Raw genomic sequence first — 16,579 nt, 5'->3', positions numbered from 1 at the left:
GGGGGACCCCAAAACTCGGGGAGTGACCCCAAACCCCCAAAAAACCAAACCCCAAAACCAAACCCCCAGAAATAAATCCCAAAAAACCCAAATCCCAAAACCCCAAAAACCCCAAAAAACCCAAAAACCCCCAAAACCCCAAAAACCCCCAAAAACCCCAAAAACCCCCAAAAATCCCAAACCCCATCCCCGGATTTGGCTCAGCCGGGCCGGGGCCACTTTTGGGGTGGAAAATCCCAATAAATTCCCAATAAATTCCCAATAAATTCCCGATTAATTCACAATAAATTCCTAATAAATTCCCCATTAATTTCCAATAAATTCCCAGTAAATTCCCGATAAATTCACAATAAAATCCCCATAAATTCCCCATAAATTCCCAATAAATTTCCAATAAATTCCCGAGAAATTCCCGATTAATTCCCGATAAATTCTCAATAAATTCCTAATAAATTCCCGATTAATTCCCAATTAACTCCCCATTAATTCCCAATTAATTCCCAGTAAATTCCTGATTAATTCCCGATTAATTCCCGATAAATTCCCAGTAAATTCCCGATAAATTCCCAAAAAATTTCCGATAAATTCCCAGTAAATTCCCGATAAATTCCCGATTAATTCCCAGTAAATTCCCGATAAATTCCCAATAAATTCCCAATAAATTCCAAAAAAATTCCCGATAAATTCCTCATAAATTCCCGATTAATTCCCGATAAATTCTGCATAAATTCCCAATAAATTCCCGATAAATTCCCGATTAATTCCCCATTAATTCCCGGCAAATTCCCAATAAATTCCCGATAAATTCCCGATTAATTCCCCATTAATTCCCAATAAATTCCCGATAAATTCCCAATAAATTCCCGGTAAATTCCCGATAAATTCCTGGGATCAGCTCCAAGGCGCGACCCCCGAGGCTCCATTTTGGGGTAAAACCCCTCGGATTTGGGGTCTCGGCTTTGCTCCCCTCCCCCAGCGGATTTTTGGGATTTTTTTCCCTCTTTTCCCTCTTTTCCCACCCGCAATTCCCGATTTTCCCTCGGGAAAAGGGCGGGGGAGGGGCGGAGCTGTTCCCACGCTGGGAAAGAACAAAAAACTCCGGGAATTCCCAGTGGGATTTATACTGGAAAACGAGGAGAAATTTGGGAATTTTTGGGGTGAAAAATGAGGAATTTTGGGGGGGTTTGGATCCCGATCCCGTCCTGGACCCCTCCCCAAAAAATTCCGGGGGGGCGGGGTTGGTTCGCACGACCCCAAAAATCCCCCGGGGCCTCTGGAGAGGGATAAAAATAAATTCCCGGAGCTGGAAAAAATGACAAAATCCCATTTTTCCAGCCCAAAAATATCTCCTGGAGAGGGGGCGGGGGTCGCGATGGGGCTGAGACCCCTCCCCAAAATGTCCCGATTGATTTTGGGTTGTTCCCTCCTGGTTTTGGGGTTCTGGGGGATCCTCAGGGTCCCCAAAAATTCCTCAGGAGCCCCAAAAGTTCCTCAGGAGCCCCAAAAATTCTTCAGGGACCCCAAAAATTCTTCAGGACCCTCCAAAAAATTCCTCAGGAGCCCCAAAAAATTCTCCAGGGACCCCAAAAGTTCCTCAGGACCCCCCAAAAATTCTTCAGGACCCCCCAAAAATTCCTCAGGGACCCCCAAAAATTCCTCAGGAGCCCCAAAAATTCCTCAGGAGCCCCAAAAATTCATCAGGAGCCCCAAAAGTTCTTCAGGAGCCCCAAAAAATTCCTCAGGGACCCCCAAAAATTCCTCAGGAGCCCCAAAAATTCATCAGGGACCCCCAAAAAATTCCTCAGGAGCCCCAAAAATTCCTCAGGACCCCCAAAAGTTCTTCAGGAGCCCCAAAAATTCTTCAGGGACCCCAAAAGTTCCTCAGGAGCCCCAAAAATTCTTCAGGAGCCTCCAAAAATTCTTCAGGGACCCCAAAAATTCTTCAGGGACCCCCAAAAGTTCCTCAGGAGCCCCAAAAATTCTCCAGGGACCCCCAAAAATTCCTCAGGAGCCCCAAAAATTCCTCAGGAGCCCCAAAAATTCCTCAGGGACCCCCAAAAATTCTTCAGGGACCCCAAAAAATTCTCCAGGGACCCCCAAAAAATTCCTCAGGAGCCCCAAAAATAATTAGATTTGGGGTGAATAATTCCGATTTGGGGTGAAATAATTCCAATTTAGGGTGCGATAATTCCGATATTGGGTGAAATAATTCAGATTTGGGGTGAATAATTCCGATTTGGGGTGAAATAATTCTGATTTGGGGTGAATAATTCCGATTTGGGGTGAAATAATTCTGATTTGGGGTGAATAATTCAGATTTGGGGTGCAATAATTCCGATTTGGGGTGAATAATTCCGATTTGGGGTGAAATAATTTTGATTTGGGGTGAAATAATTCTGATTTGGGGTGAATAATTCCGATTTGGGGTGAAATAATTCCGATATTGGGTGAAATAATTCAGATTTGGGGTGAAATAATTCAGATTTGGGGTGAAATAATTCCAATTTGGGGTGAATAATTCCGATTTGGGGTGAATAATTCCGATTTGGGGTGAATAATTCCGATTTGGGGTGAATAATTCCGATTTGGGGTGAAATAATTCCGATTTAGGGTGCGATAATTCTGATTTGGGGTGAAATAATTCCGATTTGGGGTGAAATAATTCCAATTTAGGGTGAAATAATTCTGATTTAGGGTGAAATAATTCCAATTTGGGGTGAATAATTCCGATTTGGCGTGAAATAATTCCAATTTAGGGTGCGATAATTCCGATTTGGGGTGAAATAATTCCAATTTAGGGTGCGATAATTCTGATTTGGGGTGAAATAATTCTGATTTGGGGTGAAATAATTCCAATTTAGGGTGCGATAATTCCGATATTGGGTGAAATAATTCCGATTTGGGGTGCGATAATTCTGATTTGGGGTGAAATAATTTCAATTTAGGGTGCGATAATTCCAATTTGGGGTGAATAATTCCGATTTGGCGTGAAATAATTCCAATTTAGGGTGCGATAATTCCGATTTGGGGTGAAATAATTCTGATTTGGGGTGAAATAATTCCAATTTGGGGTGCGATAATTCCGATTTGGGGTGAATAATTCCGATTTGGGGTGAAATAATTCCGATTTGGGGTGAAATAATTCCAATTTAGGGTGCGATAATTCCGATATTGGGTGAAATAATTCAGATTTGGGGTGAAATCATTCTGATTTGGGGTGAAATCATTCTGATTTGGGGTGAATAATTCCGATTTGGGGTGAAATAATTCAGATTTGGGGTGAATAATTCCGATTTGGGGTGCGATAATTCCGATTTGGGGTGAAATAATTCCGATTTGGGGGTGCGGTCCCCGTGATTTGGGGTCAGTCCCTGAGTTTTGGGGTTTTTTGGATTTGGATTTGATTTTTTGGGGATTTGTTTTTTTTGGGGATTTGGTTTTTTTGGGATTTGGACTTTGGGGTTTGGTGTTTTGGGGTTTGGATTTTTGGGATTTGATTTTTTGGGATTTGGGTTTGGGGGTTTTGGTTTGGGATTTATTTTTGGGGATTTATTTTTGGGGTTTGGAGTTTTTGGGGTTTGGATTTTTGGGATTTGGATTTGGATTTTTGGGATTTGGATTTTGGGGTTTTTGTTCCTGGGATTTCTTTTTGGAGTTTGGTTTTTGGGGTTTGGGTGTTTTGGGATTTGGGATTTGATTTTTTTGGGATTTGGTTTTGGGATTTGGGTTTTTTGGGATTTATTTCTGGGGTTTGGGTTTTTGGGATTTGGGTTTTTTGGGATTTGGATTCTTGGGATTTGATTTTTTTTGGGGGGGGGATTTATTTCTGGGATTTGGGTTTTTGGGATTTGGGTTTTTTGGGATTTATTTCTGGGGTTCGTTTTTGGGATTTATTTTCGGGGGGGGATTATTTTGGGGATTTATTTTGGGGATTCATTTTTGGGATTTATTTTGGGGATTTATTTTTAGGATTTATTTTTAGGAATTATTTTTGGGATTTATTTTTGGGATTTATTTTTAGGATTTACTTCACGGTTTTATTTTTGGGATTTATTTCAGTCCCCCCCAATCCCCTATAGCCCCCCCAGGTCCCCTATAGCCCCCCCAGTCGCCTATAGATCCTACAGCCCCTCATAGCCCCTACAGCCAATCCCAGTCCCCTATAGCCTCCCCAAATCCCATGTAGACCCCCCCAATCCCCTATAGCCCCTATAGCCCCCCCAGTCCCCCATAGCCCCTATAGATACCCCCAGGTCCCCTATAGATCCTACAGCCGCCCCCAGCCCCCCATAGCCCCTACAGCCAATCCCAGTCCCCTACAGGCTCCCCCAATCCCCTATAGCCCCCCCAGTCTCCTATAGACCCTACAGCCAATCCCAATCCCCTATAGCCCCTGCAATCCCCTATAGCCCCCCCAGCCCCCCATAGCCACGATAGCCCCCCCCACATCCCCTATAGACCCTATAGCCCCCGCAATCCCCTATAGCCCCCCAAATCCCCAATAGCCCCTATAGCCCCCCCAGTCCCCTATAGCCCCCCCAGGTCCCCTATAGCCCCCCCAGTCTCCTATAGATCCTACAGTCCCCCCAGTCCCCCATAGCCCCTACAGCCAATCCCAATCCCCTATAGCCCCCCCAATCCCCTATAGCCCCCCCAATCCCCTATAGCCCCCCCAGTCCCCTATAGCCCCCCCAGGTCCCCTATAGCCCACCCAGTCTCCTATAGATCCTACAGACCCTCCCAGCCCCCCATAGCCCCTATAGATACCCCCAGGTCCCCTATAGATCCTACAGCCGCCCCCATAGGCCCCTATAGCCCCTACAGCCAATCCCAGCCCCCCATAGCCCCCCCAATCCCCTATAGCCCCCCCAATCCCCTATAGCCCCCCCAATCCCCTATAGCCCCTATAGCCTCCCCAGTCCCCTATAGCCCCCCCAGTCCCCTATAGCCCCTATAGCCTCCCCAGTCCCCTATAGCCCCCCAGTCCCCTATAGCCCCCCAGTCCCCTATAGCCCCTATAGCCCCCTCAGATCCCCTATAGCCCCCCAGTCCCCTATAGCCCCCCAGTCCCCTATAGCCCCTATAGCCCCCTCAGATCCCCTATAGCCCCCCAGTCCCCTATAGCCCCTATAGCCTCCCCAGTCCCCTATAGCCCCCCAGTCCCCTATAGCCCCTATAGCCCTCCCAGTCCCCTATAGCCCCCCAATCCCCTATAGCCCCTATAGCCCCCCCAGTCCCCTATAGCCCCCCCAGTTCCCTATAGCCCCCCCAGTCCCCTATAGCCCCCCAGTCCCCTATAGCCCCCCAGTCCCCTATAGCCCCTATAGCCCCCCAGTCCCCTATAGCCCCCCCAGTTCCCTATAGCCCCCCCAGTCCCCTATAGCCCCTATAGCCTCCCCAGTCCCCTATAGCCCCCCAGTCCCCTATAGCCCCTATAGCCCCCTCAGATCCCCTATAGCCCCCCCAAGTCTCCTATAGATCCTACAGGCCCCCCCAGCCCCCCATAGCCCCTACAGCCCCCCCACATCCCCTATAGATTACATATATATCATATACATATATATTATATATATTATATACACTATAGCCCCAGGTCACGTGACTCTCCCGCGCGGGCGGTCACGTGCCGGTGACGCGCGCGCGCGGAGGGGGGCGGGACGCTCGGTCACGTGGCGCTCGGTCACGTGGCCCCCGCGCTCGCGGAGCGGGGGGGGAGGTCACGTGACGCGGCGGCCGCCATGCTGTCCCGGCTGCTGAAGGAGCACCAGGCCCGCCAGAGCGAGCGGCGCGAGCTGCAGGGTGAGCCCCGCCCCTTTCCCCCGTCTCCATGGCAACAAACCCCCGCCCGCCGCGTCCCATTGGCTGACGGAGCCGCCGCTCAGCGCAGAGCGGCGCCCCATTGGCTGGCGCGGCTGTCCGTCAAGGGGGAAAAGGGCGGGAAGCCTGAGGGGCGCCTGAGGGGTGCCTGAGGGGCGTGGGGGGGGCCCGTGAGGTCACGGGTCAGTTCGGTGATGTCACAATGGATAATGTTGACGTCACTCGCGGCGCTGATGACGTCACGGGGGTCTCGCTGCCCCTCACGGTGTGTCCCCACCCAGAGCGGCGGCGCCGGGATGCGATCGCGGCTGCCACCCGCCTCACCGAGGCCTTGGTCGATCACCTGAACGTGGGGTGAGCCCCGGGACCCCCCAATTCCTTCTGGGAACCCCCCTCCCCCAAACCCCATACCCCTTCTGGGACCCCAAACACCACAAATCCCCTTTCCCGGGGACCCCCAACCCCACAGACCCCCCTCAGCCCCATAAACCCCCTTTCCATAACTACCCTAACCCCACAGACCCCCCTCAGCCCCATAAACCCCCTTTCCATAACTCCCCTAACCCCACAGACCCCCCTCAGCCTCATAAACCCCCTTTCCATAACTCCCCCAACCCCACAGACCCCCCTCAGCCTCATAAACCCCCTTTCCATAACTCCCCCAACCCCACAGACCCTCTCCAGCCCTATAAATCCCCTTTTCTGAAGACCCCAACCCCACAAATCCCCCTTCTTAAAGCCCCCCAACCCCACAAATCCCATTCTCCTGAAGCCCTCAGCCCCATTGACCCTCCCAGCCCCACAAACCCTTTTTCTTAAAGCCCCCCAACCCCATAAATCCTCTTTCCTCAAGCCCCCAGACCCCCCCAGCCCTATAAATCCCCTTTTCTGAAGACCCCAACCCCACAAATCCCTTTTCCCGAAACCCCCAGCCCCACAAATCCCCCTTCTTAAAGCCCCCCAATCCCACAAATCCTCTTTCCTGAAGCCCCCAGACCCCTCAGCCCTATAAATTCCCCTTCCAGAAGACCCCAACCCAACAAATCCACTTCCTGAAGACCCCAGCCCCCCAAATCCTCTTTCACAAAGACCCCAGCCCCCCCAGCCCTATAAAGCCCCCTTTCTGAAGACCCCAACCCCACAAATCCCTTCTCCCAAAGCCCCCAGCCCCACAAATCCTCCTTCCTGAAGACCCCAACCCCACAAATCCCTTCTCCCAAAGCCCCCAGCCCCACAAATCCTCCTTTCTGAAGACCCCAACCCCACAAATCCCTTCTCCCAAAGCCCCCAGCCCCACAAATCCCTTTTCCCAAAGCCCCCCTCACCCTCACATTCCCTCCCAACTCTTTCCCCCCTTTTCCTCTCCCCTCTTTTTGGGTGGGGGGTTTGTGGGGTGGGGTCTCCAGCTGGTTTGTGGGGTGGGGTCTCCAGCTCCGTGTCCCCCTCCCCAGGGTGGCCCAGGCCTACGTGAACCAGCGCAAGCTGGACCAGGAGGTGAAGACCCTGCAGGTGCAGGCGGCGCAGTTCGCCCGCCAGACCGGCCACTGGATCGCCATGGTGGAGAACTTCAACCAGGCCCTCAAGGTGAGAGACCCCCGCCCCAAAAACACCCCAAACCCACCCCAAAAACACCCCAAAATCCACCCAAAAAATCCACCCCAAATCCACCCCAAAAACACCCCAAAATCCACCCAAAAAATCCACCCAAAACTCCCCCAAAACCCCAGACCGGCCACTGGATCGCCATGGTGGAGAACTTCAACCAGGCCCTCAAGGTGAGAGACCCCCGCCCCAAAAACACCCCAAACCCACCCCAAAAACAACCCCAAAATCCACCCAAAAAATCCACCCCAAAACCCACCCCAAAAACACCCCAAAATCCACCCAAAAAACCCACCCCAAAACCCCAGACCGGCCACTGGATCGCCATGGTGGAGAACTTCAACCAGGCCCTCAAGGTGAGAGACCCCTGCCCCAAAAACACCCCAAAAACACCCCAAACCCACCCCAAAAACACCCCAAAAACACCCCAAAAACACCCCAAAGTCCACCCAAAAAATACACCCAAAACTCCCCCAAAACTCCCCTAAAAAATCCACCCCAAACCCACCCCAAAACCCACACAAAAATCCCCAAAAACTCCCCAAAAAATCCACTCAAAACTCCCCCAAAAAACCCACCCCAAACCTACCCAAAAACCCCCTCCCCAAAGCCCCCTCCCCAAATCCCAGCCGGCCACTGGGGAGGGAACACTGGGAGGGGTTGGAGCCCCCAGACCCATGAAAGGAAGGGGAATGAGGACCCCAGACCCATGAATGGAGGGAGATGAAGCCCCCAGACCCATATGGGGTGGGATGTGGATCCCAGATCTATAGAGAGGGAATGAAGCCCCCAGACCCATAAAGGGAGGAGGAAATGAAGCCCCCAGACCCATGAAGGAATGGGGAGATGAAGCCCCCAGACCCAAATGGGGGGAGGATGTGGATCCCAGACCCATGGGGAGCGAATGAAGCCCCCAGACCCATGAAGGAATGGGGAGAGGAAGCCCCCAGACCCATATGGGTGGACGATGTGGATCCCAGACCCATGGGGAGCGAATGAAGCCCCCAGACCCATGAAGGAATGGGGAGATGAAGCCCCCAGACCCATATGGGGGGAGGATGTGGATCCCAGACCCATGGGGAGCGAATGGAGCCCCCAGACCCATGGATGGAGGAGGGGGATGAAGCCCCCAGACCCCTGGGTTTGTGCTGGAGTGCTTGAGGAGCACTCAGGGGGTTCCAGAGTATCTCAATGGAATGGGCTGGCTTAGAGACCCCCTCCCCAAATCCCTGGGAGGAGCGTGGCGGGGGTGGGACGGCTCCAAGCCCCCTCCCCAAATTCCCTTCAGGAGATTGGGGACGTGGAGAACTGGGCCCGCAGCATCGAGCTGGACATGAGGACCATCGCCACCGCCCTCGAGTACGTCTACAAGGGGCAGCTGCAGCCTTCCTGCTCCTGAGAGACCCCCAGAGACCCCCAGAGACCCCCAGGGACCCCCAGAGACCCCCGGGACCCCCCCCCGGGACCCCCCAGCGCCGGCAAGTAACGGGGTGGGGGTCTCACCGCCGCGTCCTCAGCACTGGGATCAGTGGAATAAAAAAGGGGAGGGGGGCGCTGGGGGGTGTTTGTGTGGGGAGGGGGGGGTCAGGCCGGGTCAGTGGGACCCTGGCACAGCCCCCCACCCCAAATCCCCCTGAGCCTCCTCATCCTCTTGGGCGCTTAACGAGGCTCTGAGGCTCCTTTGATTGGGGACAAAGGGACCTTTGGGGACTTAATTCCCCCCCCCCCCGGGGGGGCTCCCCCTCATTTCCTGGGGGTGGGAGGGGCTTTAATTAATTCCCTTGGGGGGTGGGGAGGGGTCCAGGCTTTCGTTTTGGGGTGAGGACCCCCCCCTATCTCCTGCAGTTCCCTGAGTGGGGGTCTCAGCCCCCCCAAATGGGACCCATTGGGGAGGGGGTCTCCTCCAGGGGGAGGGTCCCCAGCAATGCCAGGGGTGTCCCACCCCCCCAAAAAGTGCCCAAACCCCCCCTCCCCACTCTGGAGCGTTCGGGGGGGGGGGGTCTGGGGGCAGAGGGGAGGGGGCTCAAACCCCCCTCATTCCCCCACCCCCCACGGGAGTTTTGGCCGTGCCAGGCACGGGGAGGAGCCACCGTGGTTCCCCCCCCCCTCCCCAAATCCCACCGACCCCTCCCCTGTTCCCACCCCCCCCCGGGATCCACGCCCCCCACCCCGGCTCACACGGCCCCGAGGCCACGGCTGGAGCAGCGCCCGCAGCCCCTCTGCCCCCCCCGAGGTAATGGGGACCCCCCTCTGCCCAGGGACCCCCCCCCTCAGTCCAGGGACCCCCCCTCTGCCCCCCCCGAGGTAATGGGGACCCCCCTCTGCCCCCAGACCCCCCCTCTGCCCCCCCCGAGGTAATGGGGACCCCCCTCTGCCCCGAGACCCCCCCTCTGCCCCCCCCGAGGTAATGGGGACCCCCCTCTGCCCAGGGACCCCCCCCTCAGTCCAGGGACCCCCCCTCTGCCCCCCCCCGAGGTAATGGGGACCCCCCTCTGCCCAGGGACCCCCCCTCAGTCCAGGGACCCCCCCTCTGCCCCCCCCCCGAGGTAATGGGGACCCCCCCTCTGCCCCCAGACCCCCCCTCAGCCCAGGGACCCCCCTCTGCCCCCCAAGGGACTCAGGGACCCCCCCTCTGCCCCCCCGGGGTAATGGGGACCCCTCCTCAGCCCCCAGACCCTCCCCTCAGCCCAGGGACCCCCCCTCTGCCCCCCCGAGGTAATGGGGACCCCCCCTCTGCCCAGGGACCCCCCCCTCAGCCCAGGGACCCCCCCCCTCTGCCCCCAGACCCCTCCTCTGCCCCCCCCCGAGGTAATGGGGACCCCCCCTCAGCCCAGGGACCCCCCCTCTGCCCAGGGACCCCCCCTCTGCCCCCCCCGAGGTAATGGGGACCCCCCCTCTGCCCAGGGACCCCCCCCCTCAGCCCAGGGACCCCCCCTCTGCCCCCCCCGAGGTAATGGGGGACCCCCCCTCTGCCCCCAGACCCCCCCTCAGCCCAGGGACCCCCCTCTGCCCCCCAAGGGACTCAGGGACCCCCCCTCTGCCCCCCCGGGGTAATGGGGACCCCTCCTCAGCCCCCAGACCCTCCCCTCAGCCCAGGGACCCCCCCTCTGCCTCCCCCGAGGTAATGGGGACCCCCCCTCTGCCCAGGGACCCCCCCCTCAGCCCAGGGACCCCCCCCTCTGCCCCCAGACCCCCCCTCTGCCCCCCCCGAGGTAATGGGGACCCCCCCTCTGCCCAGGGACCCCCCATCAGCCCAGGGACCCCCCCTCTGCCCCCCAAGGGACTCAGGGACCCCCCTCTGCCCCCCCCGAGGTAATGGGGACCCCCCCTCTGCCCCCCAAGGGACTTGGGGACCCCCCCTTTCTGCCCCCCCCCCATTCCAGGGGTCTCCTGCTGTGGGGGGGTCTCTGGGGACACAGGACAGACCCCCAGGGTCACCCTCAAATCCGAGGGTGGGGAGCAAACGGGGGTCCCGAGACCCCCAAACCCCCCCAGAGGGGGCTGCTGGGGTGGGGGGGGGCACAGACCCTCACCCTCCTTGGTGTCCCCCCCTTCAATCCGAGGAGGGAATTTGGGGGGCTTCCCACCCTTCTGGGGGGTCCCACACGGTGTGAAACCCCCAGACCAACAATGGGGAGGGGTCCAACCCCCAAGATAACAATGGGGAGGGGTCCCAGCCCCTAAAATAACAGTGGGGAGGGGTCCTGCCCCCCCAAACCAACAATGGGGAGGGGTCCTGTCACCCCAAACCAACAATGGGGAGGGGTCCAACCCCCAAAATAATAATGGGGAGGGGTCCAACCCCCAAAATAACAATGGGGGGGTCCTGTCACCCCAAACCAAAAATGGGGAGGGGTCCCAGCCCCAAAATAACAATGGGGGGGGTCCAACCCCTAAAGTAACAATGGGGGGGGTGTCCTGTCACCCCAAACCAACAATGGGGAGGGGTCCAACCCCCAAAATAACAATTGGGGGGGGGTCCAACCCCCAAAATAACAATGGGGGGGGGGGTCCTGTCACCCCAAACCAAAAATGGGGAGGGGGTCCAACCCCCAAAATAATAATGGGGAGGGGTCCAACCCCCAAAATAACAATGGGGAGGGGTCCCAGTCCCAAAATAACAATGGGGAGGGGTCCAATCCCTAAAATAACAATGGGGGGGTCCTGTCACCCCAAACAAAAAATGGGGAGGGGTCCCAGCTCCAAAATAACAATGGGGGGGGTCCAACCCCTGAAATAACAGTGGGGAGGGGTCCAACCCCCAAAATAACAATGGGGGAGGGGGTCCAACCCCCAAAATAACAATGGGGGAGGGGTCCTGTCACCCCAAGATAACAATGGGGAGGGGTCCCAGCCCCAAAATAACAATGGGGGGGGTCCCAGCCCCAAAATAACAATGGGGGGGTCCAACCCCCAAAATAACAATGGGGGGGGGTCCTGTCACCCCAAACCAACAATGGGGAGGGGTCCAACCCCCAAAATAACAATGGGGGGGGTCCAACCCCTGAAATAACAGTGGGGAGGGGTCCTGCCACCCCAAACCAAAAATGGGGAGGGGTCCAACCCCCAAAATAACAATGGGGGGGGGTCCAACCCCTAAAATAACAGTGGGGAGGGGTCCTGCCGCCCCAAACCCCCCGGTGGGGGTCCCGGAGGGGGTCCCGGAGCCCCTGCAGGAGGACAGGCTCCCCCCTCCCTCAGTGCTGCCGGAATTGGGGGGGGGGTCTGGTGTTTTGGGGGTCCCGGCTGGGGCAGGGATCACCCCGGGGGTCCCGGGGGTCCCTGCTGGGCCGGGAGGGTGGGAGGGGGCCGGAGGGGACCCCCCCGGAGCCCCCCCAGTGTCCGGCCGGTGACGCACAGCCCCGTTAATCCGGGCTCGGCCGGCCCCGGCCAGGCCGGGGGGGGGGGAAAGGTGGGTCTGGGGTCCCGCCAGGGGGGAGCCCCCACCCCAAAAAAGGAGTTTGGGGGTCCTCAGTGTGACCCCCCGGTGTGGGGCAGGGGAGGGACCCCCCGAGGGGTCAGTCCTGAGTGACCGCTGTGACCGGGGCGGGGGGGGAGGGAGGGATGGAGGGAGGGGGGGACGCCCCCTCCCACCAATCCACGGGGGGGGGGGTTTGGGGGTCCCACCGGGCTCCTGGGGGGTCCTGCCGGGGGGTCCCACGGGTCCCCTGCCCCCCGAAAATCCCCGTCCCTCGGGTGTCCCTGGGGGTGGGTGGCACCGGGGGGGTCACACAGGGTGAGGGTTTGGGATGGGTGGGGGGGTCTCTCCAGGCTGGGTGGGGGTCTCACGGGGGTCCCACGTGTCCCCCCCCACCTCCCCCCAGGCCATGTGGCTGTGTGTGGCACTGGGTGGGGGTCACACAGGGTGGGGGTTTGGGATGGGTGGGGGTCCCACGGGGGTCCCACGTGTCCCCCCCCAGGCCATGTGGCTGTGTGTGACACTGAGTGGGGGTCTGGGATGGGTGGGGGTCCCACAGGGTGAGGTTTGGGATGGGTGGGGGTCTCTCCAGGCTGGGTGGGGGTCCCACGGGGGGGGTCTCACACAGGGTGGGGGGTCCCAAATGTCCCCCCCAGGCCATGTGGCTGTCCCTGGGACTGGGTGGGCGTTTGGGATGGGTGGGGGTCCCACGGGGGCTCCCACATCTCTCCCCAGGCCATGTGGCTGTGTGTGGCACTGGGTGGGGGTCTGGGATGGGTGGGGGTCCCACGGGGGGGGGTCTCACACAGAGTGGGGGTCCCACGTGTCCCCCCAGGCCATGTGGCTGTGTGTGGCACTGGGTGGGGGTCACACAGGGTGGGGGTCTGGGATGGGTGGGGGTCTCTCCAGGCTGGGTGGGGGTCACACAGGGGGGTGTCACACAGAGTGGGGGTCCCACGGGGGTCCCGCGTGTCCCCCCAGGCCATGTGGCTGTGTGTGGCACTGGGTGGGGGTCTCACACAGGGTGGGGGTCCCACGGGGGTCCCACATGTCCCCCCAGGCCATGTGGCTGTGTGTGACCCTGCTGGCCGTGGGTGGGGGTCACACAGGGTGGGGGTTTGGGATGGGTGGGGGTCTCACACAGGGTGGGGGTCCCACGGGGGTCCCTCGTGTCCCCCCAGGCCATGTGACTGTGTGTGACCCTGCTGGCCGTGGGTGGGGGTCCCACGGGGGTCCCACGGGGGTCCCACGTGTCCCCCCAGGCCATGTGGCTGTGTGTGACACTGGGTGGGGGGGTCTCACACAGGGGTGGGGGTCCCACATGTCCCCCCCCCAGGCCATGTGGCTGTGTGTGACCCCTGCTGGCCGTGGGTGGGGGGGTCTCACACAGGGTGGGGGTCCCACGGGGGGTCCCACATGTCCCCCCCCAGGCCATGTGGCTGTGTGTGACCCTGCTGGCCGTGGCCTGGGCCGTGGCCTGGCTGCTGCGGGACCGCCGGACGTTGCCCACCGTGACGGACAAACACGTTTTCATCACGGGCTGCGACAGCGGCTTCGGCAACCTGCTGGCCCGGCGGCTGGCCCGGCGTGGCTACCGCGTGCTGGCCGCCTGCCTGACCCCGCAGGGAGCCCAGAGCCTGGGGGACAGCGCCGGGGGACACCTCCGGACCACCCTGCTGGACGTCACCCGCTCCGACAGCATCCAGAGGGCTGCAGAGTGGGGTGAAGGAGGAGGTGGGGGAGAAAGGTGAGGGGGAAAAAGGGTCTGGGGGCTTGGGGACAGGGTGGGGGACACAGAGGGGGGCAGTTTTGTGTCACCTCTGACACTGGGGGGACACCTCCGGACCACCCTGCTGGACGTCACCCCGCTCCGACAGCATCCAGAGGGCTGCAGAGTGGGTGAAGGAGGAGGTGGGGGAGAAAGGTGAGAGGGAAAAAGGGTCTGGGGGCTTTGGGGAGGGTCTGGGGGCTTGGGGAGGGGATGGAGGACAAGGGGGGGACACCCCTGTGTCACCTCTGGGGGGACACCTGGGGACCACCGTGCTGGATGTCACCTGCTCTGAGTTCTGGAGTGGGTGAAGGAGGAGGTGGGGGAGAAAGGTGAGGGGGAAAAAGGGTCTGGGGGCTTTGGGGAGGGTCTGGGGGCTTGGGGGGACACCTCTGTGCCACTTCTGATGCTCTGGGGGGACACCTGGGGACCACTCTCCTGGATGTCACCCGCTCTGAGTTCTGGAGTGGGTGAAGGAGGAGGTGGGGGAGAAAGGTGAGGAGGAAAAGGGTCTGGGGGCTTGGGGAGGGGGTGTGGGACAGGGCTGTGGGGCAGGGAGCACATGGAGCCCCCCCAAGAGGGGCTGTGGGGCAGGATGGACCCCCAGGAGAGGCTGTGGGGAGGGGGCACAGGGTGGGGGTCCCAGGGTACCCAGCATGGGGGTCCCAGGAGCACAGTGAGCACAGGGTGGGGGTCCCAGAGGCACAGTGAGCACAGGGTGGGTGTCCCAGCTTGGGGGTCCCAGGGTCCCAGCGTGGGGGTCCCAGGGTGGGGGTCCCAGAGGCACAGTGAGCACAGGGTGGGGGTCCCCAGGGGCACAGTGAGCACAGGGGTGGGGGTCCCAGGGTGGAGGTCCCAGGATGGGGTTCCCAGTGTGGGGGTCCCAGGGTGGGGGTCCCCGTGTCCCAGCAGGGGGGTGGTCCCAGGGTCCCAGGGTGGGGGTCCCAAGGTCCCAGGGTGGGGGTCCCAGAGGCACAGCAGGGGGTTCCCAGGGGCACAGTGAGCACAGGGTGGAGGTCCCAGGATGGGCGTCCCAGCAGGGGGGTCCCAGGGTGGGGGGTCCCGGCATTCCAGGGGTGCCAGGGGCACAGTGAGCACAGGGTGGGGGTCCCAGGATGGGGGTCCCAGGGTCCCAGGATGGGGATCCCAGGATGGGGGTCCCAGGGTCCCAGGATGGGGGTCCCAGCAGGGGGGTCCCAAGATGGGGGGTCCCAGGGGTGGGGGTCCCAGGGTCCCAGCAGGGGGGTCCCGGCATTCCAGGGGTGTCACCGCCGTGTCCCCCCAGGCCTGTTCGGGCTGGTGAACAACGCGGGCATCGCCAACCCCATGGGCCCCACGGAGTGGATGGACATGGAGGATTTCCGGCGGGTCATGGCCGTCAACGCCTTCGGGGCCATCGAGGTCACCCTGCGGCTGCTGCCGCTGCTCAAGCGCGCGCGGGGCCGCGTGGTCAACACGTCCAGCGTCCTGGGCCGCGTCTCGGCCAACGGCGGCGGCTACTGCGTGTCCAAGTTCTGCATCGAGGCCTTCTCGGACAGCCTCAGGTCAGGGATGGGGTTTGGGCACGGCCGGAGCGCTCCGGGCATGGACTGACCCCTGTGGCCACCCCCTGACTCCTCTGGGCATGGACTGAGCCCTCTGGGCATGGACTGACCCCTCTGGGCATGGACTGAGCCCTCTGGGCATGGGACTGACCCCTCCGGGCATGGGCTGACCCCTCCGGGCATGGACTGAGTGCTCTGGGCATGGACTGACCCCTCCGGGCATGGGCTGAGCCCTCCGGGCATGGACTGACCCCCTGTGGGCATGGGCTGAGCCCTCTGGGCATGGACTGACCCCTCCTGACCATGGACTGACCCCTTCGGGCATGGACTGACCCCCTCCGGGCACGGCCGGAGCGCTCCGGGCATGGGCTGAGCCCTCCGGGCATGGGCTGAGCCCTCCGGGCATGGACTGACCCCTCCTGGGCATGGACTGACCCCTCCGGGCATGGACTGAGTGCTCCAGGCATGGACTGACCCCTCCGGGCATGGACTGACCCCTCTGGGCATGGCCTGAGTGCTCCGGGCATGGACTGAGCCCCCCTGACCATGGTGTGACCCCTCTGACCATGGACTGACCCCCCCTGACCATGGACTGACCCCTCTGGGCATGGACTGACCCCTCTGGACACAGACTGACCCCTCCGGGCATGGGCTGAGCCCTCCGGGCATGGACTGAGCCCTGTGGCCACCCCCTGAACCCCTCTGGGCATGGCCTGAGTGCTCCGGGCATGGACTGACCCCTCTGGGCATGGGCTGAGCCCCTGACCATGGACTGACCCCTCTGGACATGGACCTGAGCCCTGTGGGCATGGACTGACCCCCCCTGACCATGGACTGACCCCTTCGGGCATGGACTGACCCCTTCGGGCATGGACTGACCCCTCTGGGCATGGACTGAGCCCTCTGGGCATGGACTGACCCCTGTGGGCA

At 60.0% G+C, this 16,579-nt stretch overlaps 2 protein-coding genes across 3 annotated transcripts; both read left to right on the top strand.

The window, feature by feature from the left end:
- The first annotated feature begins 5,614 nt into the window (after positions 1 to 5,614).
- BLOC1S1 (biogenesis of lysosomal organelles complex 1 subunit 1) lies at positions 5,615 to 9,082 on the top strand. Its single transcript, XM_058828976.1, has 4 exons — positions 5,615 to 5,799; positions 6,099 to 6,171; positions 7,269 to 7,401; positions 8,708 to 9,082. Exons 1-4 carry the CDS (start codon positions 5,739 to 5,741, stop codon positions 8,816 to 8,818), a joined length of 378 nt encoding a protein of 125 aa, XP_058684959.1. The 5' UTR covers positions 5,615 to 5,738; the 3' UTR covers positions 8,819 to 9,082.
- Positions 9,083 to 14,098: 5,016 nt separating this feature from the next.
- On the top strand, positions 14,099 to 16,222 carry LOC131574506 (retinol dehydrogenase 5-like). Of its 2 annotated transcripts, none has more exons than XM_058828980.1 (2): positions 14,099 to 14,261; positions 15,391 to 16,222. In XM_058828980.1, the coding sequence occupies exon 2, from the start codon at positions 15,432 to 15,434 to the stop codon at positions 15,696 to 15,698; it is 267 nt and encodes an 88-aa protein (XP_058684963.1). In that variant the 5' UTR covers positions 14,099 to 14,261; positions 15,391 to 15,431; the 3' UTR covers positions 15,699 to 16,222. The 2 variants fall into 2 exon arrangements, with proteins under 2 accessions (XP_058684963.1, XP_058684964.1); XM_058828981.1 differs by lacking the exon at positions 14,099 to 14,261 and adding an exon at positions 14,268 to 14,600.
- The last annotated feature ends 357 nt before the right edge of the window (positions 16,223 to 16,579 follow it).

The sequence above is a fragment of the Poecile atricapillus genome, unplaced genomic scaffold (genome assembly GCF_030490865.1).
Source record: "Poecile atricapillus isolate bPoeAtr1 unplaced genomic scaffold, bPoeAtr1.hap1 scaffold_362, whole genome shotgun sequence".
NCBI classification, from domain to species: domain Eukaryota; kingdom Metazoa; phylum Chordata; class Aves; order Passeriformes; family Paridae; genus Poecile; species Poecile atricapillus.
This window is presented reverse-complemented; position numbering and strand designations above follow the sequence as displayed.

Coding starts and splice junctions, on each gene's coding strand:
- BLOC1S1 (XM_058828976.1), top strand. CDS start 5,739: ATGCTGTCCCGGCTGCTGAAGGAGCACCAGGCCCGCCAGAGCGAGCGG. Junction 6,172..7,268: donor GTCGATCACCTGAACGTGGG/GTGAGCCCCGGG, acceptor CCCCCTCCCCAG/GGTGGCCCAGGCCTACGTGA. Junction 7,402..8,707: donor ACTTCAACCAGGCCCTCAAG/GTGAGAGACCCC, acceptor AATTCCCTTCAG/GAGATTGGGGACGTGGAGAA.
- LOC131574506 (XM_058828980.1), top strand. CDS start 15,432: ATGGGCCCCACGGAGTGGATGGACATGGAGGATTTCCGGCGGGTCATG.